This window comes from Phasianus colchicus, chromosome Z, assembly GCF_987193195.1.
Source record: "Phasianus colchicus chromosome Z, bPhaCol1.hap1.1, whole genome shotgun sequence".
NCBI lineage: Eukaryota > Metazoa > Chordata > Aves > Galliformes > Phasianidae > Phasianus > Phasianus colchicus.
Window position 1 is genome coordinate 2,650,047 of NC_143476.1, and position 25,829 is coordinate 2,675,875.

General features: G+C 49.3%; 1 protein-coding gene across 1 annotated transcript in view; it reads right to left on the reverse strand.

Annotated features, from left to right (window-relative positions):
- The window catches only part of LOC116239400 (rho GTPase-activating protein 32-like), a 116,005-nt gene extending 109,103 nt beyond the window's left edge, over positions 1-6,902 (reverse strand). The window contains exons 1-2 of the mRNA XM_090130946.1: positions 6,884-6,902; positions 6,432-6,636 (exon numbers count right to left, since the gene is read on the reverse strand). Coding sequence (XP_089987072.1) covers positions 6,432-6,636; positions 6,884-6,902 — 224 coding nt within the window. The remainder of the gene's footprint in view (positions 1-6,431; positions 6,637-6,883) is intronic.
- Between the last annotated feature and the right edge of the window lie 18,927 nt (positions 6,903-25,829).

The following is a 25,829-nucleotide window of genomic DNA, read 5'->3' on the forward strand; positions in this document are numbered from 1 at the left end:
AATGTTCGAGCTTCTAGAAGGACATCAGGACAAAGATATGTCATGAAAATAAGTCCAGGCTGGCTGTCCTTGTGGGCATCAGCTGCTGGCATCTGCATTGCTGCTGCCATGAGCATGGCACAGCAGGTAAAAGATTGCTTTTCCTTGTGTGACACAGGAGCTCTTGACTTGACAGCTAGAGGGATGCAATAGAAAGAGCTGCAAACTCTGCCAGACATGGCAAAGGTGAGTGGGATGTTGTTTCAATTAGTGCTGATGTCAGGAATGACTGTAAGGATGGAAAGGCTGGTGTTTGCCATAAGCAGGGAAACACATCTGGTTTTCATCTTCTCTTTGTGTTCCAGAAAAACAGGAGAGTGTGCCTGCAAGTTGGACCCCTCCTGCCCTCTGCTGCTCAGAGGGAGAAATGTGCCTGCTTCTACATGGACATCAGGACAAAGATATGTAATGAAAATAAGTCCAGGCTGGCTGTCCTTGTGGGCATCAGCTGCTGGCATCTGCATTGCTGTTGCCATGAGCATGTCACAGCAGGTAAGGGATTGCTTTTCCTTGTGGGACAGCTGTTAAGCCATTCTGATTCACCCTTTGCATCCACAGCATACAGTTTTTTCCCACACTGCTGTTTCTATCCAGCAATGTGCATATGTGCAGTGGTACAGAGGTTGGTGGCCCTGCCTGTGGCAGGGGGTTGGAGATTCGTGATCCTTGAGGTCCCTTCCAACCCGTGCCATTCTGTGTGTGTGTGTGTGACTGGCTAAACACCAATTGTTGCTAGCTCAGCAGGTATACTGCTAATTATTGAATGTCTGACAGCTGCTTATCAACACTTGGCCACTATTTCTGGACACCTGCTCATCCCTGAAGAGAGAGAAGTTTGGAAGGAGGACAGAGGGGAGTCTCTTGATGCCTGCCTGTTGCATCCCAACCTGCCCACAGAGTGAGTCAGTTCGGCCTTGTGTGGAGGCCCTGGCTTCTTTGGAGTCTGTTTTTCTTTTGCTGAGCTTCTCCTATCCAAACAGAATGGCCTTACAACATGCTTTCTGGTCCTTAATACTAAACCCATGCAATTTGTAACTATTACAGTTCTGTAAGTGAGAATTGATCACATGATTGAACAACTGTATTTCTAAAATATGTTATGAAATAACTTCTTTTTACTAATACTAATACTAATAAAGTCTTTCTACTTTTTCAAACTGTTTCTAAGGGCAAATTACAAAACACATTGTGCTGGACTGCTTCAGAGCAATCCCACATTTGATAGCCAGTGCAGAAACAACATTCCATCCTACAGCATTAGCTAGTTCAGAGGTACCAGCCGTGTATCTGGATATGGCTGTTGTGCATAACTGGGGCTGAGGGATCAGAAATGACAGCTCCACTCTTGGAGACCACAGAACTAAAATGGAAAGATAAAATAGTTGCAGGGCAATTGTTCTCTGTGCCTGAAGCAGGGACCGATTTATGGGGGAGAGATTTAACAGTCAAATGAGGATTACAGCTGCAAGTCTGTGAAACAGGTATCAGGTGTCAATGAATGTGTTATCAGCTGTGATGAAGAAGAAATGAATTCAAAGCTGTGGGCAGGGGAAGGAAATCGGGGTGGACTCACAATTTTCCCTTACAAAGAACTGCCCAAGGAGGGAGTGGAGCTGTGAAACAGCAACAATATCCCATAGCCTTAGAAGGGAGAGTGGGTCTAAAAGCTGTAACACAGACACTGGTTAAGGATGGTCTTCTGGAACCTTGTCTGTGGCCTTATAACACCCCAATCCTGTCGGCACGGAAGGCAGACGGCACGTATCGGCTGGTGCAAGATGTAAGGAAATGACTGAACCCGTTCTCAAAAGACAGCCTGTGGTTCCTAACCCCTATACCCTAATGAGTCAGATCCCACACGGACAGCAGTGGTTTGGTGTGAGAGACCTCAAAGATGCTTTCCGGACAGCCTCTGGACTCAGAGAGAAATGGCTGCGTTTGTATGAGGACACATTGTAATCCTATCGTGATTCGTGATGATACTGTAGATACTGGAACTCCTGCTAATCCTTGTCTTTGCAGCATTTGAAGCAAGCAGCTGGTGCTGCTGCCATGCAGAAAGCTCCCTTCCAACCACTCAGCAAGCATTTGGATGAGACAGCTTCCTGCTGGGGAGCCCTCCGACATCACTGCTGCCTCCTCCAGAACCATACCTGCAGATGCTTCAGAGCTCTTCAGCATGGACTTCCTTCCTCCCATCAGCAGCTGCTCCTGCACTGACCTTCATTCACACTGGGATACCATCTGCTTCCAGCAGGAGCTGACCTGCGAGACAGAGAAAGGAAACGTGGGATGAGCACCAATGCAGAAGCACAAGGCTGTGTCACCACCACGTCTTGCAGCCTTGGGAAGTCAGCTGCAACTGCAGCCTTGGTCAGAATTACAACGGGCACCGTAAATTAAGTGTGACCTCTGAAGTTGTTGCCATGATCAGAAATAGACGCTGAAATCGCTCACATAACTGTCGGTGGTTCCCTCCAAATTCTTTTGCTTTGGGGAACAGATGGACTCGGAATGGAAGGACACGAGAAAAATGACATCTGTTTGAGCTCAGCAGACTTGAGAGGTGGGCCTGGGTGAACCTCATGAGGTTCAGCACAGCCAAGTGCAAGGTTTGGCATTTGGGCCGGAGGAATCCCAGGCATTCTTTTGTCATCGTGGTGGTTTCCAATAGACCCCAACAATGAGACATCAGGTCGCCGTGTGGGCTCCTGGGTGACACTGCCATTTCCCAGCCATTGCAGCCTACGGGCAAATAAAGTAAAATACTTCAGAAAGATCTCACACTGATTGCATATTTTACTGTTCTTTTACACAAAACAGAAGGGGAGGGCAGCAGATGCATGCAGCTGCATCAACACCCAGGCTGCTAAAGGAATGGAAAGACAGAAACATCAAATATCAATGCCTTATTCTAATGCAAGGAGGGATGCTTTTTTCAGTATTACTTTTTATCATTTAAAATAAGCAGTTGGCACTCTAAGGAAAATCCTAGGCCCCAAGTTCTGGCAGTGTGGCAATCTGGACTCAGCTGTGAATGATCCAAACAGTCTGTTCCAGATTTTAACATCCCTTCTATGCATTCACAAGTTTTCTCTCTTGACTTCCCCTTACAGCCGTTAGATGCCAGCAAAACATCCCACAAACACTCCTTACCTCTGTGCACACAGGCACCCATCCAACCAGAGCCATCAGTCATTCCCAGCCATGCGCTCTTCCTCCAATCATGGTCAGCATCACACGGCCGTCACGCAGCTCACTTGACTCAGTTTTTCTCTTCTTTCTGGAGGTGTCCTTGCTTCTCAGCCTTACCTTCTCGTGATGTTTATCTCGCTCTGCAGCTCCTGCTCTGAATAGGCTTTCTTGGATTCCCGCATGACAGGCACAAAATGCAGCCACAGCCCCTGCCACCAAGGTCAGCTCTTCAGCACACATTACCTGAGGAGCACTTGGCAACTCCTGCAACCTGAGCAGTGCCAGGAAGACTGTTTCACTTCTGCTTCTCCTGGCTCAGAAATTCATTTTCCTACCTAGAAAATGGAAAAAGAAAGAAAAACAATCCTGACATAAGCAGACACAAGTGTTACTATGGAATTCTGGAAGGCAAGGGATTTGCCCCCTATGATGAGAAGTTGACTGCAAAGAACTAAGAAGAGCCATGAGCAGGTTGTGAACTTGTGGGTAAAATTAGGAAGTGCAGCAGTGCAGGGCTTCTGGAGGTGAGGGTCTGCTACAGCCGCCTGGAAAGAGAGCCTGTTGGTGGGAGCTGCTTACTGCAGCCAGCAGAAGCATCGCACTCACTGACTCTCATCCTGATGGGGGATTCCAGTCAGTCTGGGAAATCAGCATGGCTGGCTGCAAGCAATCTGACAGACTCCTGGAGTGCAGTGAGAATCACTCTGTGGTGCAGGCATTGGGCACAGCAAGCAGAAGGGAAGCATTGCTGGACATGGTGCACACCAGGGGTTACGACAGGAGGCGGTCAGGGCTGCAGTGACCATGCCCTCCTTGAGCTTGTGATCTCAAGGAATGCGGGCCTGGCAGGAAGCAAAGGCAGGAGCCTGAACTTCAGGAGAGCCAGCTGCAGGCTGTTCCAGGAATTCTTGGACGAGATCCTCTGGACAACTGTTTGTAGGGGCAAAGGGATGGAAAAGAGCTGGTCACTTTCTCAGAAAAAAACTTGCTCAGGTTGCACGCTGAGCTGCAGGAGAGGAAGGGGAGGAGGTGCCAGCACGGCTCTGCACGATGCTCTGCCACACTGGGCAGCTTGATCATGGCTCAGCAGTGGGATCCGACGTGGAGAAAGGGAGAAGGAAATCAAGGATGGGAGGGAGCCATCAGACACAGTCGGTGAGTGTCTGTGAAGTCTTGCAGACCCAGAGATTCCCAGGTTGTTTCTGCTTTCGTAGCATCTTTGTGCTGCAGGGTGAGCAAAAGGTTCTGCTGCTTGATTCTTCTGCAGGAGCCGCCTAAAAGGGAAATGGCCACTGAGCTGCAGACCAAGCAGTACTGCCTGACGTTGGCCAGGGGGAGCTTCTCCTGCTGCAGTGTGCTGATGACAGGTCTGGAGATGATCTGCAGGGCCAGCTCGTAGATGGGAGCCAGGAAAGGACATGATGGGAGGAGAGAGGTGTTAAGCAACAGCCAAGGCATGGAAATGCATCAGAAAGCCCTGAAAAGCGTCACAAAGCCACAGCCAGGAAGCTTGGGAGTATCATGAGCAGCATCCAGGATGCGAGAGATTATTTGCTACCATGCCAAATGGTAGCAGAGCTCCCCCTGCAGACATCCCAAAGCCAGACAAAACAGGAACAAACCCGGAGCTGTGCTGCACGCACCCCACAGCCACAGCATTGCAAGCTGGGGTGCCTTGCTGTGTGCTGCATTCATCCCAGTCCGTGTGAATGAAGACTCTGGAGGCAGTCAAGGCGTTGATTGAGCACGAGTGTGCTTTTATTATTAAATAAAGGACAGGAGGGTGTGAGAGGTCCACGGTGAAGATGGGACTCATCCTGTCTTGTCATGGAGAGAGTGGCTCAGAGCTCTCAGTGCTGCTGTCCGGTGCCTGGGACTGGAGGCCTGATTGAAAGTCCCCCTGCAAGAGGCTCTGCTCCTCCTCACTGACGCTGACCTGCTCCTGCATGGAGGTGCTGCTGTCGGGGCACTCACACTGTGCTTGGGATGGGCTGCACTGCAGAGACTCCTGGTTACAATCCAGGCTGGTGACTGTGGTGTCTGGCAGGCCCAGGTCAGCAACTTCAGCAGAGCCAGGTGTAATCAGAGCATGGACTTCGATGAGCTCCTTCTCTCCATTAATGTTGTTAGATGGAAGGCTGCTATTAGAACTGCAGCAATTTGTGCTTCCTATGAGCTCTCCACTGATGGAAGCACAGAGAGCATCCTCGCTACTTGCCCTGGATCTTGTGGGTTGGCAAGGGCTCGATTCACCTAGAAAGGATACACAGGGGTTAGTGTCAAACTTTCACAAGCTGAATTACGACAGTGGTTCTTGATCAGGGGTGAACTGAAGATGTTAGGAAGGGGCTGGAATGCTAGAAGGAGATAGAAGTGCAGAGCAAGCTTGAATTCTATGTTCCTGAAAAGCAGGGATTTGGAAGCTGCATTTGCACCCTTACCTGCCAGGACTACCACTGCTGTTTCTGAGGGCTGCCTGGCATTGCGCTGCAGTTGGCGTTTGCTCCCAGAGGATGGCTTTCTGAGGCTAAAGCAGCAACACCAACTGCTAGCTGGTGATTCCTCAGTCTTTCTGGGTGGATTTTGCCTGGAGAGAGAAAACAGCCAACGCTGTGAGTCGTGTGTGGTGCAGGGTGAGGGAAGAGCTGCACTGAGCTCTTGGCAGCAGTTGCTTGTTCCTGGGACTGCCTGGTTTCTGCAGAAACACAGCTTAGAAACTCGCTGTTTCCAACAGTTGAGGATGGCTCCGTTCTACAGCTCAGCCCTGAAGTCTTGCTGGCTAAATTCCCCTCAACTCTGTCAAGCAAGATGCAGAGCATGTGAGCAAAGGCTCCACAGCTGTACAGCACAGCATCTGAGGGATGGCTTTGATGGAGCTGGCAGGCATAACTGCTTTCTGAGGAACCGTGCAGCCATAAAGGAAGTTCAGAAGCAGAAGCATCTCAGACTCTTTCATTAGCACCTCATCGGCCTCATCTCACTGCCATGTTTAATTTCTAGTGCCAGCAAGTCTGACCAACTGCTCTGCTTAGAGGAGAACTGCAATTGGTTTCAGGTACGTGGCCCTGACATCTAAAAAACCCACCAGTAGCATAACTTAGTTTCAGCAAGTTTTGGCACTAGAAATCATGGAGAGAAAAACAGAAAAACCCACCCAAACAATGATGCTAGGTGCTGGAAAAGAAAGTCCTCTTTACCTGTCAGATGGAAAGTCGATGACGGTGTGGAATTTGCCCTGCCCAGCTGCAGGGCTTTCTTCCACTTCAATGTCCCTGCTGCTCTCTGTCACAGGGGGAGAGCTGCTGTGGCCTCGCCTCTGTGCCTGTGCCTCCTCCAGGCTTAGCAGCTTTGTGGCAGCAGAAGAGACCCCCACAGACTTGGGCCCTGGGAGAGAATTGTGCCCTGTCAGGGAAAACCACAGGTAAGAGCGAGGATCAGAAAGCAGCAGCACAGCCACTACAGTTCTGGGGGAGGTGCTGTATTTTTCTCAGGCTTGCTTATCCGAGTTACTGGAAGAAGAGGAGCTCAAAATAACTATGTGGGCAGAGGTGTGTTTATGGCAAAGGACACGGTCATCATTAAGAGCAGCTTACTGTATCAAAATAGGCAAGGAAAAACCCAAGGAAATGGTGGCAGGAACTGAGAAAACTTCGCTGCCACACTTGCATCAAGCTTCTCTTGTGTGCAAACCATAATAATGTCAGTTTCCTCCTTGTGAAGTTTGTGCTTGGACATTCTCAGCATCCAGCAACAGGATGCCAAATTCTAATGGAAGCCCAGAGGTCTGCTGTCCTCTTGATGGTAAAAGAGTATCTCAAAGGTACTGGAGAAGGCCTGCATTTGATCAAGGTGTCAGGTCATGATCAAGCTAATGGAGGAAGACACTCACCTGCTGCATCTGCGATGTCTGCTCTGGATTTGGAGCCGAAGAGGACGTCTGTGTGGTTGATGAGAAATTCCACCACATCTGACTGTGTCTGCAGCTCCATGCAGGCAGCTCTTCCGCTGGCGCAGGCAGACTCGTTCTGCTGTGATCTGTAGAAAAGGCAGATTTTAGAAGTCATTTCTCCAAGACCGTTTCCCCGAGTCTGAATTGTTGCAGCCAAAAGCTGTCAGCTGAGGCTCTGGAGACTTCCGCAGTGGGCAATCAGTGATGCCACTGCAGAAATTCCCCTGGATGATCAAGGACACGTCAGTCCCATCTCAACAAGACTGCAGAAATTGTCACCTAGACATTGTGCCCGTGGGGTTGGAGAATAGCCCAGGCTCCTGCGCTTCTGTCAGCCACAGATTTTACAGGAGAAGAGCACATTTGATGGAGAAAAAGAGAGGACTGCTTTTCTTAACTGGAGAACAGAGGAAGCGTTGAAACAGAACCAGAAGTTTACCTTAAGAGGTTTGGAGCCCACACAATGGCTAGGTTCTTGGCATGCATGTTTGTGGTGGTAGAGCTCGCAGCCAGACACGCCAAGTGTCTCATCAGGAACTCCAGTGTCCTGGAAAACAAGAGAGGCAAACGTTCAGCACCAACGAGCATGCCGTGCTGCAATTCAGAAAGCAAACCTCCATTCATGCTACTTCTTGTGATTGCTACTGTCACCGAAGATGAAGTAGATCCAACTTGACTGAGTGCCACGCTGCAGCACCAAGCCCCAGCACAGCCGCAGCCATCAGCTGCACCAAGCGTGCCCCCGTGCCCAGGAACTGACCCCATAAAGTAAGCCCATGGAGCCTTCAACCCTTCAGCATACACAGGCATCGTGTTGCCGGCGTGAGACAGAGCCTGGAACCGCATCGTTGCCCTCTGCAATGCAGCAGGGCTGAGCTCAGCAGGCTGAGGGCAGCACTGACCTGTAGTGAGGAGCGGGCAGCTGCTGGATGACGTCCTGCATTCTGAGCAGCCGCTCCTCCTCTGTAGCGGCACCAACAGCATCCTGGAGTAGTGCAGAAAGGGAGCGAGACACCAATCAGGCTAGTACACCACTGCGAGTAAACCTCGTGGGGCTGACAGCAAAAGGGCCTCCGAGCTGGGGCACTGCTGCAGCCATCTGCCAAGAGGCCCAGGAAGAGGGAAATGAAAGACGTGGCCTTGTGCTTACCGAGAACTTGCCGTACAGCTGGTGGGTGAGCAGAGGGTTCGGGAGCTCCCTGAAGTACATCTTGCAGAGGGAGCTCACGCTGTGAATGTCACGGACGGTGAGCTCAGGAATCTGCTCCGACTCAAATTCCTGCCTGGAGAGAGGGACGCAAACCCGGTTGAGCGAGAGGAAGGCAAGCCCAAAGCCACACCAGATGCACTCAGGCTGTGTCAGTCGCAGCACTCTTACCGCAGCCTCTGGATGTTGGACGCGACGCCGGACAGGCGGTATATCCCCTGCACCACGCCGTGCTGCTCAATGAACTCAGCGCAGCTCTGGAGGACCTGGGGGACTGAAGAACACGTGCCAGCCGTCAGTGGAGCTCCTGATTCAATCGTGCTGCAGGCTGTGCTTCACATCCCATCCACTAAGCCCAGCCAGGCTTGGCTGAAGCAAATACAGATGTGCTTGTCTCTTAGGAGCATCCGCCTCACTTTATCCTTCAGCCATCAACTCCCATTACACGTGTCTCCACGGCTATCAGCCTGCCCCCTGCTAGATATGAGCTCCCTTTCATCTTCTTCAGATGCCCAGCAGAGGAAGATCTCAGGAATGGGCAGCTCCTTACCATCACGACCGGAGTGGAGAAGATGCTCTCCCAGGTCACCGCCAAACACCCTTTCCTTCTCCACCTCCCGCTCGGTCGGTTTCTTTGGGCGGGCCTTCACCAAGGAACGAAGGAAGGTGAGGATCTTGCTGCGTTTCTTGGGCACTGCACAACAAAAGGAAGAAACCAGGTCATTTCAGGTCTGGCTCCGTTGGACGAGGCCGAGCACAGCACATTCTACAGAGCACGTCAGAACGGGAAGAACGTTACCAACCAGTACATACAAAAAGGGATTTTCTCCATGCCTGGAGGAGCCCAAGGCCAGGTTGGATGGGGCCCTGGGCAGCCTGATCTAGTCTCACATTAAATGTGGGGGCTGGCAGCACAGCCTGATGCAGGGAAGTGGAAGCTTGAGGATCCTTGAGGACCCTTGCATCCCAAGCCATTCTATGAAGATTGTATAGTTTCCCCAAGTCCAGTCATAAACACAGGAGGATTGGGCCAAATCTCTGCCCCAGGGTGTGCATGAAGGATCATCAACCCAGAGGACAATGTGGGATGGATAAAGGAGGTACTAAACATGGAACGCACCCCAAATAATACTTCATTTTGCTTCCCCACACCATGAAATGTAACATCCCTACCTGGCTTTGGCACAGAGTTGATGAGTGCCTCAGGAATGTTCTTATTAATGAGTTCCACACACTCCCCTGGGAAAAATCCAACCTGTAACAAGAAGAGAAGAAGAAAGGCCAACTATTGCATACAGCACTTCTCAGATCTGAACTCTTAAACCTAAAGCCACGTAACATTTCCCTCGGAACGTGCTTGCCTGACGTTCCATAAGACTATCCAGCAGAAAATGGCCATAGTTCACAGCATAAAGGTAATAATTTTTCAACATTAGCAGCCAAAGGCAAGGTCCCTTGACACCGACACAGGGAAACTGTTTATGTCCACTAGGCATCCTGAGCAGGCAGAGCAGCTCTAAGCTGAGATTCCTGCCTTTACTGAAGTTGCACTCTCCAGTCTGAAGCTTGTGCCTACCTGGAAGCCGAGCTTGCCTCTCCACCAGGGGGTCAGCTCCTTTGGTGGCATGTCGATGACACACACGATGTCTCCCACCTGCAAGAGATTGCAACGTCAATCCCAGCTTCAGCACGGCTGGGAGGAAAGCACAGCTCAAATGTCTGCATTCTTCTGCACTGCCAAACATCGCCGAGCATGAGAGCACTTGCACCAGTGCAGCTCTGAAGGCATTTGCCATTGTAAAATTGAACAACAAGGAACGCCTTGAACTGCTTACCTCAAAGGAGAGTTCATCTGCTGCCTGGGCAACGTATCTCTTAATAGCATGGGCAGCAGCAATAGCTGGAACATTCACAGGTGCCACCTCATGGTCTAGCAGGGGCTTCCCCTTGTTCTCAGCCTGAAACAGAGAGCACAGGCCACGGTGAGGAGCTGGGAACCAACAAGGAGGACTTCAAGGTGAGGAGCACATCTGCAGAGAAAGCTGCAGGAAATGCACTCGGTCCTTATCATGGGCACTTCAGAAGGAACTGCAAGTCTAATAACGGCTGTTTCTCTCCCTGGTGTGCAGCAGGCACACGCCAGCAAAGATGCATCTCTCCCCATCCAGACTAATCAGCAATGGCACTGACACAGACAGGTGGCCTTGTGCATTTTGCCACATCCTTTCCTGCGCTGTTTGTGCAGGAAGGCTGACTGTTTAAGATGCTAGGAGACCGTGAAGAGGGAAACCAAAGCTACGGCTGCAGTTACAAGGTGCAAACAGTGCCATTGCAAGCACCAAGCAGCTCTCTTGAGCAGTCCAACCAACAGCGAGGCCAAACAGAGCAGAGAATGATTGTTGTTTCTGCAGCCATTTCAAGGGAAAAGTCAGTAGAGGACAAACACAACAGCCGAGATGGCTCTGGTACTTTGATAAACTTGCCACGCTTGCACTACTGTCTTGCCACAGAGGAGCTCTCTTGGAAAGCAGGAGAGCACATCTGCGGCTCACTCTGCTGGCTGCAGTCAGGGAACAAAGACCAATCAGAGCTTCATACTCTACCTCTGTCCATGCCAGGTCAGGCCCACAGCTGATCTCGCTGCACGCCACAGCCATCATCGTAGGTGTGACAAGCTGGAACTGAAAAGAAACACACTTTTATTTTCTCTGTTCACATCTCTGCTGTGCTCCCTACAGCTGTCGGGCACACTCACACAGCCCAAGCACGCCTGCTGGTGTCCCTGGTGATGCTGTGCAACTCTGCACAAGCTGGGGCTGGGACTCTTTGCCTAAGGGATTGCTTTCCATAAAACCAGCTGGTCACAGCACCACAGACAGCATCCTTCTGAGGGCTGAGCTGCAGAGCACGTGGAGAAAACCCACACGTGACCAGCGTCCCATCAAAGCTGGATGAGGCTGTGTTACTAAACACGGGGCGTCACGGGCTGCTAAAGCATGTGGGGGGACAAAGCATGGCAGGTACCTGGCAAGAGATCAGAACGAGGGAGAGAAATCTCACGAATCCGCAGCCGTTCCTTGTCACTTTGCTCTGATCTTCCACGAGCAAAAGCTGCAGCAGGGAAGCAGGCAGAGGGTGGAGAGAGGAGAGAGAAAGAGCAGGTCAGTTTGCTTGCACGGTTTAGCAAAGACTACGAGGGAAAAACCAAAATCTGCCCTCCCTCAACTTAAAAACTTAAGTTTTCAACTTAAAACCATTTCCCCTTGTCCTGCAGTTATCTACCCTTTCAAAGAGTTGATTCCCCTCCTCTTTTTAGGCTCCCTTTAGGTACTGAAGGCTGCCATGAGGTCACCCCACAGCCTTCATTTCTCCAGGCTGAACAAGCCCAGCTCCCTCAGCCTGTCTTTGCAGGGGAGGTGCTCCTGTCCCCTGACCATCTCTGTGGCTCGCCTCTGGACCCTCTCCAACAGCTCCCTGTCTTTCTGGACACTGTACTGCAGATGGGGCCTCACAAGAGCAGAGCAGGGGGGGACGATCACCTCCCTGTCCCTCATGGCCACCCCTCTGCTGATGGAGATAATGTGATCCTATGAGCTCCGCCAGCCAGCAGTTCTCAGCACTCACTGTCCCCCCGTCTCTCCCACACTGTCTCAGCTTACCTACAAGGTGCTGCACAGGACGGTGTGAAGACAAAGGGACGCAGTCGGTGCACAAGTGCAACAAGCGAGCTGCTCAGTCAGAGCTCCAGCGCTCCAATGAAGGGACGCAGCACGCACTGCTCCTCCCCTCATTCTAGCCCTTATGACATCACTGAGGGCCACCAGGCTGCTCCACCACGACGCACAGGGTGGGGAGGCAAGACCAGTCACAAGGGCAGAAGATTCCAACAGCCCAGCCCAACGTTCTGGAATCAGGGGCTGCTTGGAATTCTACCCCAGCCAAATCCTGGAGAAGCTGGCACGGGGTCGTCATGACCAAAGCGCAGGACCTGGCGCTTGCTCTTGTTGAGCCTCGCACAACTGGCCTCAGTGCATCCCTCTGGAGGGCCTTCCTGCCCTCAGCCAGATGGACGCTTCCTCCCAGCAGCGTACCTTGCAGTGCTGGGCCCATGTCAAATCCACACTAGAGTGGCTTTTGTTACATTCAAGGGCATGTTGCAGCACCCATCTATTTCACCTGGAAGGAAATAAAGCAGGAGATGGGAGAAACACAGAACTACTGCCAGACTGCTTTATCCCTTTCTTAGCCCAACTTCCCTTGCCTCATCCCCTACCCCAACTCCTGGATGATGCCCACGGGCTGACAGTTGGATCTCAAATCCATAGGAATCCTTTCACAGGACTCCATCAAAAAGGCTGTCACACATGTTCCGTACACTCACACTGACCCAGCAGTGGTATCACAGTCACTTAACACACACACAACAACCAAACCCCGAGCATGCACATCCCTTCCTGCGTGACTGCAGCCCACAGCTCCCCTTCACACCTCCGTGGATCTCTGGTGTTTTACACTGATGCAGCCTCGCTGCAGCTCGGTGGCTGTCACACAAGGCCTGCAGGACCTCTTTCTCTGCAAACCCCGTCTGCAGGCATTGGTTCATGAGGTTCACCTCCTGCCCTCCTGAGCAAAAACAAGCACTAAGAACTAGAGCAAAGCACGCTGGACTCGACCTGGCTGGATCCCCAACCCTCAGTCCTGTCAGACGGACCCTGGTGTGGAGACTCATCCCCAAAGCCTGGCTGGACATCAGCACAGGCATCATTCTTCAAACGCCCCATCCAAGCAGCAAGGGATCAAAGCGTTGGCACAGCTGAAACAGAAATGCTGTGTGAGTTTCCTGTTAGCACTGAGCAGGAACAAATCTACCGCTGAGCAGCAGGATGTGAGACAAGCAGCAGAAGACACCCAACCTGCAGAACCAGCTCGTTTGGGGTCGGTCCAGATGTTTGTCTGCTCCCTTCCCTGGCCCAGGCCAAGCTTGTGAGCTGCTCCTCCTTTGTGCAGGTGGAAATGCTGCAGATGCCATGTGGTGGCTATGCACAGCATGCCTTTTACTTGCTTTTCCTCTCTCCATCTTCCATTAGCAAACAGCATCTCCAGCCTCCAGAGATCACTGAGTCCAACCCCTGCACAACAGTGAAAAAAAAGATATGATAAGGGGTACTTAAAGCACAGCATCTGTAATCAGATCAGACTCCTGCACTGTGAAGACTTCCATGAGTATTCCTGCAGAGTGCATCACTTAGTCTCTCTTTAGCCTTGTGTTCATGGTTTTCCTGTAAGAGCTTGTCTAAACACTGCCTATAATTGTGGTTATGCTAGAAGCATTTGGATTTATTGATCCTCAGTGTGATTTCAGTAACAAATCCAGATGCTTTTTTGTTAAGGGCAGCTTTCAATTTCTCAACTGAAATTTCTATATTGCATTAGGTGTTGACAACCACGGGGCTGCAGTACAGAGAATTACAGGGAGATTAATTTCTCCACCTCCATGCTCCTAGACATTTATGATTACAGTGATGTAGTTATAGACAAAGTTGCAAGATACCAAAGCTAGAATAACCTCTTGGTGCAGCAGGATGTCTGGAGCCCAAGTGCAGAGTCTCAGTGTTGCAAAGCCTTGAAGAGGTGCACAGTATGTGCTGGGGCTGATGACACAGACACTGGAGCAAGGCCAGTGTGATGTTAGAAACTTGACCAGCAGCTGATCTGTTGTCAGCCATTTCTGGACACAAACGGGATCTGGTCGACTTAGGACATGACCTTTGGGCTGGAGAGCAACTCCCCGAGGAATCACACAGCCACTGCAGACCGTTGGCAAGAACCCCATACCAAAACAGCTCATCTGCAATCAGTTTTTAATCTGTGCAGCAGTGATTGGAACAGGCGCACGCTCTCTGCAATTGCAGGAATGTTCACAAGTGGAATGTGCATCACCTGTGTGCTCCAGCTCTTCTGTGTGCATGCTAGGAGCAGTGATCCCCCTGCACCCAGGGCTGCAATAAAGTCCTGTGAGCTTTCTAACCTGCCAACAAGCAGCCCAGGCTGCCCAGAGCCACATCCAGCCTGGCCTTGGATGCCTGCAGGGATGGGGCATCCACAGCCTCCCTGGGCAACCTGTTCCAGTGCCTCACCACCCTCTGGCTGAAAAACTTCCTCCTCACATCCAACCTAAACCTCAACACCCCCCGTCTCAGTTTAAAGCCATTCCCCACTTGTCCCATCACTGTCCACCCTCCAAAACAAAACACCTCGGCTGTTCAACACTGAAAGAGCAAAATAACCCACAGCTCTTACTTCCACTGTATGCATTTAATTCCAAATTAAGGTCACAGGTTAATTACTCATGTGATCCTTCCTGACAGAAGAACTACTCGTAGTGATGTGTAGGAGTAAGGAACTGTTTGAAAAGGTCATGGACATATTAGAACTTGCAGCATTTATCTTAATAGATGCCTACATTGCAAAGCATTTTGTAAAACACACGTTACAAGTACTGTGCATTGGATTACACTATATCAAACTCTAAGTAACAATACAGGTTGCTTTTAAATCTACACTTACATGTTTTCTTCTAACTCCTTGATAAAATTCCTTACTACCTTCAGTTTTATAGCCAAAGCAGTGTTTGAGCTGGTAATGTACTCTTGAACAGCACTGCTGCCTTCAGCATTTGTATGTTTAGATCTGAAAAGAGAACTTGGTCATTATTTCACGATGAGAGAATCCTATATGACAAAACAGAATTACAAAAATCTGACAATACTGTAAAATGCCAGCCTAAGAATGTGGCTTTGATTTTTTTTTTTTCTTTTTTTTTTTTTAAATGGTGAGTGTACCATTAATTCAAGACAAGAATTTTGTTTGTAAGTCGATCTCTATAACTGTTCTTGGCATCATTCTGTAGGATGAAGTAGATACATGGAATTTGGCACTGGCTCCCCAGGGCAGTGGTTTGGCACTGAGCTGACAAAGGCCAAAGAGCATTTGCACAATGCTCTCAGACACAGGGCTTGACCCATAGGAGGTCCGGTGTGGAACCAGGAGGTGGAATACATGATCCTCGAGGTCCCTTCCAAATAAAGATATTCCATGATCCTCTAATACTTATATTCCCAAGGTCTGTACGCAGTGCTCAGGTGCTTAATTGAAAGGTTCCATGAAACAGTGAGGTATCTATGTCCCTTTACCACTCAGTTATTCAATTTGCCACGTGGATCTTTTATCCAGTCACATTAAAAATCCTCAAAGTATTTCCTTCAGTCTTCCATTCTGATAGAGCTTTCTGGAGCAAATAAAGAGTTGCAACTCAGAATGTCCACACCTCCCTTCCTGCACCCTGCATACTTTTTTCATTGTACTGTGATTACGTACCATTCTATTGTCACCCTCATTCTTTCATTATCTAGGCAGTTTAATGCCATTAAATTTTCCAGCAACAGATGCCCACAAGTACAGCCAGCCTGCACTTATTTCCAATACTTATCTTTGTCCTGATGTCCTTGTAGGAGGTGGGACATTTCTCCATCTCAGCAGAAGAGGGCAGGAGGGGTCCAAGGTGAGGGCACGCTCTCCTCTGTTTTTCTGGCACTCAAAGACAAAGGGAACAAGAAAACCAGATGTGTTTCCCTGCCCATGGCAAACACCAGCCTTTCCATCCTTACAGTCCTTCCTGCCATCAGCAGAGACATTTTGCTTTCTTGTGCCACTTCATCCCTTTAGCATCTGGCATTCTAACAAAAAAGTACTTACAAGGAATTTTAATATTTTCATATTAAATGTCAGATTTAGAACCTTATATTTACCAAATATTTAAAACGTTCAACCCAGTGAGAAGTGAATTGATGTTGTATTTAGCATTCAGATAAGAACTTGTAAAGGAAGTAAAAAGTGCTGCTTTCATAAACTATAGTCTCATTGTCAAGCCTTGCGCTGTCTCAGCAGATTATTACAGAATGTTCATTCAAGCAGGAATTAAGAGATGCGTCTGAATTGATAACAACAACGAGTAATTAAGAAAGCTTGACTGCAGTCTGCTTGAGGATTCCAGTCTGAAGTGTGTTCCACCTGATGACAACTGGGAATGTCTTTCTCTCACCATTAGAACCATTGCAACTCTGACTAAACACATAGCTAATCACCACTGAAAACCTAGGTGCAATTTCTGCAGTGCACAGACCAACTACATGTTGATTAACATTCAGAGAGATTGTGCAGGTGTCCTTTTAGGAACTGGCCTACAGTATGCTAAGAGGGATGGATGTGGGGACATTAGGATAACGTGCCCTCTGCCTTTTAAGACAGCCCCAGCAGAGCAGGTCAGCAGGCTGAAGAGCTGCGTGGGTCACCAGGGCTCAGAGACTTCACTCGGCCATCTGAAAGTTGAGGGACTTCAGCCCAAGCTGCCCTTTTCCATGCAGGCAAGGAGGCCAAGAGAAGGTGGATCGGCACGGTTCTGGTGCAGACAGGGGCTGCAGTGTGAGCAGGCCTACACAGACAAGGCTGTGCCCACACAGAGTGACAGCAGCTTTCGCTGTGAGCAGATTCCCAGGGGGCCTGAGCCATGGCAGTTCTTGATGGCAGCATGTTCCAATCAGCCCTGGAAGTCTTCTCTGGACGTCTGTCGCATTCTGGAATCCACACTGAGGACGCAGTCGCTGTGTCAGAGCAGCTGGCAGAGTCACGGGGAACCGTGACGTAGTTGGCCCAGGGAGCAACAACAAGGCCTGCACTGCTCAGCCAGCCCAGGCCAAAGGGGAGCACGAGAGAGAGCAGAGGAGAGAGGGGGGGAAAGAGGGCCAGGAAGGAAAGGCCTGTGCCTGAATGGACGTGTAGCAGCAGCTGCTGACAGCAAACTCGGTGATGGCAGGGGCACAGCAGAGCAGTGCAATGCTGGCAGCTTCCTGTGTCTTTCACACAGGCACTGCAGACATGGCCAGCACTGGGAGATCAGCAGAACTGCTGCACACCTCTGCCAGCCCAGGCCAGAGGAGTGCAGAACAGTGAGCTGCTGCTGAGGGGAGAGAGGATGGCCTGAGAGCTGACCTGAGAGGCAGGGCTGGCTGTGTTACAGCAGCCTCTGTGTCCTCCTCCTGTGTCTGTGAGGGCCAGAGGGCCAGAAGAGAACATGCCCAGACAACGAAGCCCTGCTGTCCTCTGCTGCTCAGCTGGAGAGATGTTCCGCCTTCCTGAAGGACGCTGATCCAAAGGGAAGGAATCAAAGGAAGTCCAGGCTGGCTGTCCTTGTGGGCATCAGCTGCTGGCAGCTGCCTCTGTGCTGCCATGGGCAGGGCACAGCACACACAGTGTTTGCAGTTCCCTGTGTGACACTGGCCCTGGTGACCTGACAGCCATAGGGAGACAAGAGAAAGAGCTGCCTCCCTCTGCCAGATGAGGCAAAGGTGAGAATCCCAGAATCACAGCATGGCCCGGGTTGGAAAGGAGCTCAAGGTTCATGAATCTCCAAGCCTTGGCTCTCCAAGGGTGCACAGGGGGCTTTGTTCTCCCTGTGGTGCAGCTTCAGTGCCAACTCACAGCTGAGCTGGTTGGCACACTGTGACAGCCTGCCGCTCTGAAGCTCTTGGGGCAGTGCTCAGTTCTTTCTGAAGTACTCTGGAAATGCTGCTTCTCCTTCACCAAGTCTGTTTCCAGACAGACGTCTTTTTCTCCTCTGTACACACAAACAGTATCTTGTAACTCCCTGGCACAGTGCTCAGAAGTGATACTTCTGGAAGCACGTCAGAGAAAAGTGGCCTTGTCCCAGTGGACTTTCAGAGCAGATGAGAACAAGTCTTGGTTGACGGCTTTCTTCTGCTTCTGGAACTGCACAGGCAGGTTGTGTGTTGTCATACTTTATGCCAGAGTGCCAAACTGAAGCAGTTTCTGCAACCTCTTTTTTTCATACTTGTCACTCTTTGCTGAGACCTTAACTTAGTCATTTTTAATGCGCTCTCATCTAAACTACTGTGTCCTCCAGTGTCAGTGTTGTATGAATCAGGACTGTGGGATTTCATCAGTGAAAGGATTCTGCTCTAATGACTGTCATTCTAAAGCTGATATTGATGCATCAGGCTTGCAGGAAGCATCTTTGATCAACAGGGAAATCAGAAAAATTGCTTTTCCTATTGCAGTTTCCTTTTAACTAGTGATGAAAGCTGTCAGTTTATTTTTGGCACCAGAAATCCTGGGATGCAACCAGGTTAGATAAGAAGTTAAACTGAGTCAACAGTAAGGGAACATAGATGAGATAGCATCACACAGCTCTGGAAAAGATGTTCCAGCTCTGTGTCTACCTACACCTTCAGGAGATGAAAAGTACTGGCTTACTGAGGTGTCCTGGGTTGCAGGCTCTGTTAATCTCCATTTCTGGAAGAGCTGCTTGCAATAAATACCTTGTAAGGTGAATGAGCTTGATAGAAGTAGGGTGTGAAAGAGATGGATTTGCTGTTTCCCGGAAGGTGCAGGAGTATTGCTGTGCCTACAGTCAGTAAACAAGGCAGAAATCACTGTGTTCCTCAGAATGAAAGGCAAAAGAATAAAAATCTTTTTGGGAGTGACAGCACGCCTGAATGAAGCACAAATCTAAACATTTAAAATAAGGGCTAGTGTCAAAGGGACTTGCAGTATTTCTCGTGAGGAAATATTTGATGCTTCTTTATGAAAGTCATCATAACAAAAGTGTACTGATGTCTTTGCTGAGGATTTCCTTGGTTCCAGCCTGAAGGTGTGCGCAGGCATGAGCAGGCAGTGCTGAGCTGCAGGTGAGTGCCTGTGTCCCACAGCAGGAAACCCGTGGATGTCTTCAGGGGTTTGAAATGGGCAGAGCAGTAAAACCTGCACGCTTTCACTGAAATTGTCCTCTGCTTTATTTTGTAATCTTAGTTTCACCAATGCTTTCCAATATTATTTTCGTATGAATGCAGATACGTGGGATAGGATTTAAAGTTTTTATGGTGCTGCTGTATAATTTTCTGTAGTCATCATAAGCCAATATAAAAAATAAATGGTAATCAGGCAACAATGATTGCAGCTTAGGGATTCTTTCCCACTTGACAAGAAGTAATCTATGTCCAAAAATGTCTGTAAATACTTTTTCTATCTTATTTTGCAAGATGTATTGATATTTGAGATGAATGGCAAAAACATTTTGCGTACATAGATAAGCAATGCAAATTTCCTGGATTGTTTTAGAGAAAAAAGCTCCGGTTATCTGATCGTTTCCATGCAGAAATAAGATTTACAGAAAAATTCTCATTATTATTATTCATGCATGAATAAGTTCAAAAAAGAGATGTGGGGGATGTTGTTTCAATTCCAGGTGATAGTAGGAAGGACTGTCAAGATGGAAAGGCTAGTGTCTGCAAAGGGCAAAGGAACACTTCTGGTTTTCATTTTCCCTTTGTCTTTGAGTGCAAGAGGCCATGAGGAGAGTGTGCCCTAAACTGGGACCTTTTTTGAACATTGCAGCTGAGATGGAGAAGTGTTCAATCTTCTAGAAGGACTTCAGGACAAAGATATGTAATGAAAATAAGTCCAGGCTGGCTGTCCTTCTGGGCATCAGCTGCTGACATCTGCATAGTTGTTGATATAGGAATGGCAGAACAGGTGGAAACTTGCATATCCTTGTGTGACACAAGCACTGGTGAATTCAAAGCCAGACGGGTATAATAGAAAGAGCATCACATCCCTGCCAGATTAGGCAAAGGTGAGTGGGATGTTGATTCAATTAGTTCTGATGTCAGGAAGGACTGTAAGGATGGAAAGGCTGGTGTTTGCCATGGGCAGGGAAACACATCTGGTTTTCATTTTGTCTTAATCTTTCAGTGCTAGATAAATAGAGGAGTGTGTGCCCTCACCTTGGACCCCTCCTGCCCTCTTCTGCTGAGATGGAGAAATGTTCCAGCTTGTAGAAGGACATCAGGACAAAGATATGTAATGAAAATAAGTCCAGGCTGGCTGTCCTTGTGGGCATCAGCTGCTGGCATCTGCATTGCTGCTGCCATGAGCATGGCACAGCAGGTAAAAGATTGCTTTTCCTTGTGTGACACAGGAGCTCTTGACTTGACAGCTAGAGGGATGCAATAGAAAGAGCTGCAACCTCTGCCAGACATGGCAAAGGTGAGTGGGATGTTGTTTCAGTTGCTGCTGATGTCAGGAGGACTGTAGGGATGGAAAGGCTGGTGTTTGCCATGGGCAGGGAAAGACATCTGGTTTTCATTTTCTCTTTCTCTTGGAGTGCCAGGTAAATAGGGGAGAGTGTGCCCTCACCTTGGAACTCTCCTGCCCTCTTCTGCTGAGATGGAGAAATGTCCCAGCTTCAAGAAGGACATCAGGACAAAGATATGTAATGAAAATAAGTCCAGGCTGGCTGTCCTTGTGGGCATCAGCTGCTGGTATCTGCATTGCTGCTGCCGTGAGCATGCAAAGCAGGTAAAAGTTTGCTTTTCCTTGTGTGACACATGTGGTCTTGACTTGAAAGCTGGAGTGATGCAATAGAAAGAGCTGCAACCTCTGCCAGACATGGCAAAGGTGAGTGGGATGTTGTTTCAATTAGTGCTGATGTCAGGAAGGACTGTAAGAATGGAAAGGCTGGTGTTTGGCATGGGCAGGGAAACACATCTGGTTTTCATTTTCTCTTTCTCTTTGAGTGCCAGATAAACAGGGGAGAGTGTGCCCTCACCTTGGAACTCTCCTGCCCTCTTCTGCTGAGATGGTGACATGTCCCAGCTTCTAGAAGGACATCAGGACAAAGATATGTAATGAAAATAAGTCCCGGCTGGCTGTCCTTGTGGGCATCAGCTGCTGGCATCTGCATTGCTGCTGCCATGAGCATGGCACAGCAGGTAAAAGATTGCTTTTCCTTGAGTTACACAGGTTCTCTAGACTTGAAAGCTAGAGGGATGCAATAGAAAGAGCTGCAACCTCTGCCAGACATGGCAAGGGTGAGTGGGATTTTGTTTCAATTAGTGCTGATGTCAGGAAGGACTGTAAGAATGGAAAGGCTGGTGTTTGCAATGGGCAGGGAAACACATCTGGTTTTAATTTTGTCTTAATCTTTCAGTGCTAGATAAATAGAGGAGTGTTTGCCCTCACCTTTGAACTCTCATGCCCTCTGCTGCTGAGAGGGAGAAATTTCCAATCTTCTAGAAGGACATCAGGACAAAGATATGTAATGAAAATAAGTCCCGGCTGGCTGTCCTTGTGGGCATCAGCTGCTGGCATCTGCATTGGTGTTGCCATGAGCATGGCACAGCTGGTAAGGGATTGCTTTTCCTTGTGGGACAGCTGTTAAGCCATTCTGATTCACCCTTTGCATCCACAGCGTACAGTTTTTTCCCACACTGCTGTTTCTATCCAGCAATGTGCATATGTGCAGTGGTACAGAGGTTGGTGGCCCTGCCTGTGGCAGGGAGTTGGAGATTCCTCATCCTTTAGGTCCCTTCCAACCCGGGCCCTTCTGTGTGTGTGTGTGTGACTGGCTAAACACCAATTGTTGCTAGCTCAGCAGGTAAACTGCTTATTACTGAACGCCTGACAGCTGCTTATCAACACTTGGCCACTATTTCTGGACAGCTGCTCATCCCTGAAGAGAGAGAAGTTTGGAAGGAGGACAGAGGGGAGTCTCTTGATGCCTGCCTGTTGCATCCCAACCTGCCCACAGAGTGAGTCAGTTCGGCCTTGTGTGGAGGCCCTGGCTTCTTTGGAGTCTGTTTTTCTTTTGCTGAGCTTCTCCTATCCAAACAGAATGGCCTTACAACATGCTTTCTGGTCCTTAATGCTATACCCATGCAATTTGTAACTATTACAGTTCTGTAAGTGAGAATTGATCACATGATTGAACAACTGTATTTCTAAAATATGTTATGAAGTAACTTCTTTTTACTAATACTAATAAAGTCTTTCTACTTTTTCAAACTGTTTCTAAGGGCAAATTACAAAACACATTGTGCTGTACTGCTTCAGAGCAATCCCACATTTGATAGCCAGTGCAGAAACAACATTCCATCCTACAGCATTAGCTAGTTCAGAGGTACCAGACGTGTATCTGGATGTGGCTGTTGTGCATAACTGGTGCTGAGGGATCAGAAATGACAGCTCCACTCTTGGAGACCACAGAGTTAAAATGGAAAGATAAAATAGTTGCAGGGCAATTGTTCTCTGTGCCTGAAGCAGGGACCGATTTATGGGGGAGAGATTTAACAGTTAAATGAGGATTACAGCTGCAAGTCTGTGAAAAAGATGTCAGGTGTCAGTGAATGTGTTAACAGCTGGTGATGAAGAAGAAATGAATCCAAAGCTGTGGGCAGGGGTAGGAAATCGGGGTGGACTCACAATTTTCCCTTACAAATAACTGTCCAAGGAGGGAGTGGAGCTGTGAAACAGCAACAATATCCCATAGCCTTAGAAGGGAGAGTGGGTCTAAAAGCTGTAACACAGACAGTGCTTAAGGATGGTCTTCTGGAACCTTGTCTGTGGCCTTATAACACCCCAATCCTGTCGGCACGGAAGGCAGACGGCACGTATCGGCTGGTGCAAGATGTAAGGAAATGACTGAACCCGTTCTCAAAAGACAGCCTGTGGTTCCTAACCCCTATACCCTAATGAGTCAGATCCCACACGGACAGCAGTGGTTTGGTGTGAGAGACCTCAAAGATGCTTTCCGGACAGCCTTTGGACTCAGAGAGAAATGGCTGCGTTTGTATGAGGACACATTGTAATCCTATCGTGATTCGTGATGATACTGTAGATACTGGAACTCGTGCTAATCCTTGTCTTTGCAGCATTTGAAGCAAGCAGCTGGTGCTGCTGTCATGCAGAAAGCTCCCTTCCAACCACTCAGCAAGCATTTGGATGAGAGAGCTTCCTGCTGGGGAGCCCTCCGACATCACTGCTGCCTCCTTCAGAACCATACCTGCAGATGCTTCAGAGCTCTTCAGCATGGACTTCCTTCCTCCCATCAGCAGCTGCTCCTGCACTGACCTTCATTCACACTGGGATACCATCTGCTTCCAGCAGGAGCTGACCTGCGAGACAGAGAAAGGAAACGTGGGATGAGCACCAATGCAGAAGCACAAGGCTGTGTCACCACCACGTCTTGCAGCCTTGGGAAGTCAGGTGCAACTGCAGCCTTGGTCAGAATTCTTTTGCTTTGGGGAACAGATGGACTTGGAATGGAAGGACACGAGAAAAATGACATCTGTTTGAGCTCAGCAGACTTGAGAGGTGGGCCTGGGTGAACCTCATGAGGTTCAGCACAGCCAAGTGCAAGGTTTGGCATTTGGGCCGGAGGAATCCCAGGCATTCTTTTGTCATCGTGGTGGTTTCCAATAGACCCCAACAATGAGACATCAGGTCGCCGTGTGGGCTCCTGGGTGACACTGCCATTTCCCAGCCATTGCAGCCTAGGGGCAAATAAAGTAAAATACTTCAGAAAGATCTCACACTGATTGCATATTTTACTGTTCTTTTACACAAAACAGAAGGGGAGGGCAGCAGATGCATGCAGCTGCATCAACACCCAGGCTGCTAAAGGAATGGAAAGACAGAAACATCAAATATCAATGCCTTATTCTAATGCAAGGAGAGAAGCTTCTATCAATGTTACTTTTTATCATTCAAAATGAGCAGTTGGCACTCTTAAAGGAAAATCCTAGGCCCCAGGTTCTGACAGTGTGGCAATCTGGACTCAGCTGTGACTGATCCAAACAGTCTGTTCCAGATTTTAACATCCCTTCTATGCATTCACAAGTTTTCTCTCTTGACTTCCCCTTACAGCCGTTAGATGCCAGCAAAACATCCCACAAACACTCCTTACCTCTGTGCACACAGGCACCCATCCAACCAGAGCCATCAGTCATTCCCAGCCATGCGCTCTTCCTCCAATCATGGTCAGCATCACACGGCCGTCACGCAGCTCACTTGACTCAGTTTTTCTCTTCTTTCTGGAGGTGTCCTTGCTTCTCAGCCTTACCTTCTCGTGATGTTTATCTCGCTCTGCAGCTCCTGCTCTGAATAGGCACAAAATGCAGCCACAGCCCCTGCCACCAAGGTCAGCTCTTCAGCACACATTACCTGAGGAGCACTTGGCAACTCCTGCAACCTGAGCAGTGCCAGGAAGACTGTTTCACTTCTGCTTCTCCTGGCTCAGAAATTCATTTTCCTACCTAGAAAATGGAAAAAGAAAAGAAAGAAAAAAAATCCTGACATAAAGCAGACACAATTGATACTATGGAATTCTGGAAGGCAAGGGATTTGCCCTCTATGATGAGAAGTTGAGTGCAAGGAACTAAGAAGAGCCATGAGCAGGTTGTGAACTTGTGGGTAAAATTAGGAAGTGCAGCAGTGCAGGGCTTCTGGAGGTGAGGGTCTGCTACAGCCGCCTGGAAAGAGAGCCTGTTGGTGGGAGCTGCTTACTGCAGCCAGCAGAAGCATCGCACTCACTGACTCTCATCCTGATGGGGGATTCCAGTCAGTCTGGGAAATCAGCATGGCTGGCTGCAAGCAATCTGACAGACTCCTGGAGTGCAGTGAGAATCACTCTGTGGTGCAGGCATTGGGCACAGCAAGCAGAAGGGAAGCATTGCTGGACATGGTGCACACCAGGGGTTACGACAGGAGGCGGTCAGGGCTGCAGTGACCATGCCCTCCTTGAGCTTGTGATCTCAAGGAATGCGGGCCTGGCAGGAAGCAAAGGCAGGAGCCTGAACTTCAGGAGAGCCAGCTGCAGGCTGTTCCAGGAATTCTTGGACGAGATCCTCTGGACAACTGTTTGTAGGGGCAAAGGGATGGAAAAGAGCTGGTCACTTTCTCAGAAAAAAACTTGCTCAGGTTGCATGCTGAGCTGCAGGAGAGGAAGGGAAGGAGGTGCAGCACGGCTCTGCACGATGCTCTGCCACACTGGGCAGCTTGATCATGGCTCAGCAGTGGGATCCGACGTGGAGAAGGGGAGAAGGAAATCAAGGATGGGAGGGAACCATCAGACACAGTCGGTGAGTGTCTGTGAAGTCTTGCAGACCCAGAGATTCCCAGGTTGTTTCTGCTTTCGTAGCATTTGTGTGCTGCAGGGTGAGCAAAAGGTTCTGCTGCTTGATTCTTCTGCAGGAGCCGCCTAAAAGGGAAATGGCCACTGAGCTGCAGACCAAGCAGTACTGCCTGACGTTGGCCAGGGGGAGCTTCTCCTGCCGCAGTGTGATGATGACAGGTCTGGAGATGATCTGCAGGGCCAGTTCGTAGATGGGAGCCAGGAAAGGACATGATGGGAGGAGAGAGGTGTTAAAGAACAGCCAAGGCATGGAAATGCATCAGAAAGCCCTGAAAAGCATCACAAAGCCACAGCCAGGAAGCTTGGGAGTATCATGAGCAGCATCCAGGATGCGAGAGATTATTTGCTACCATGCCAAATGGTAGCAGAGCTCCCCCTGCAGACATCCCAAAGCC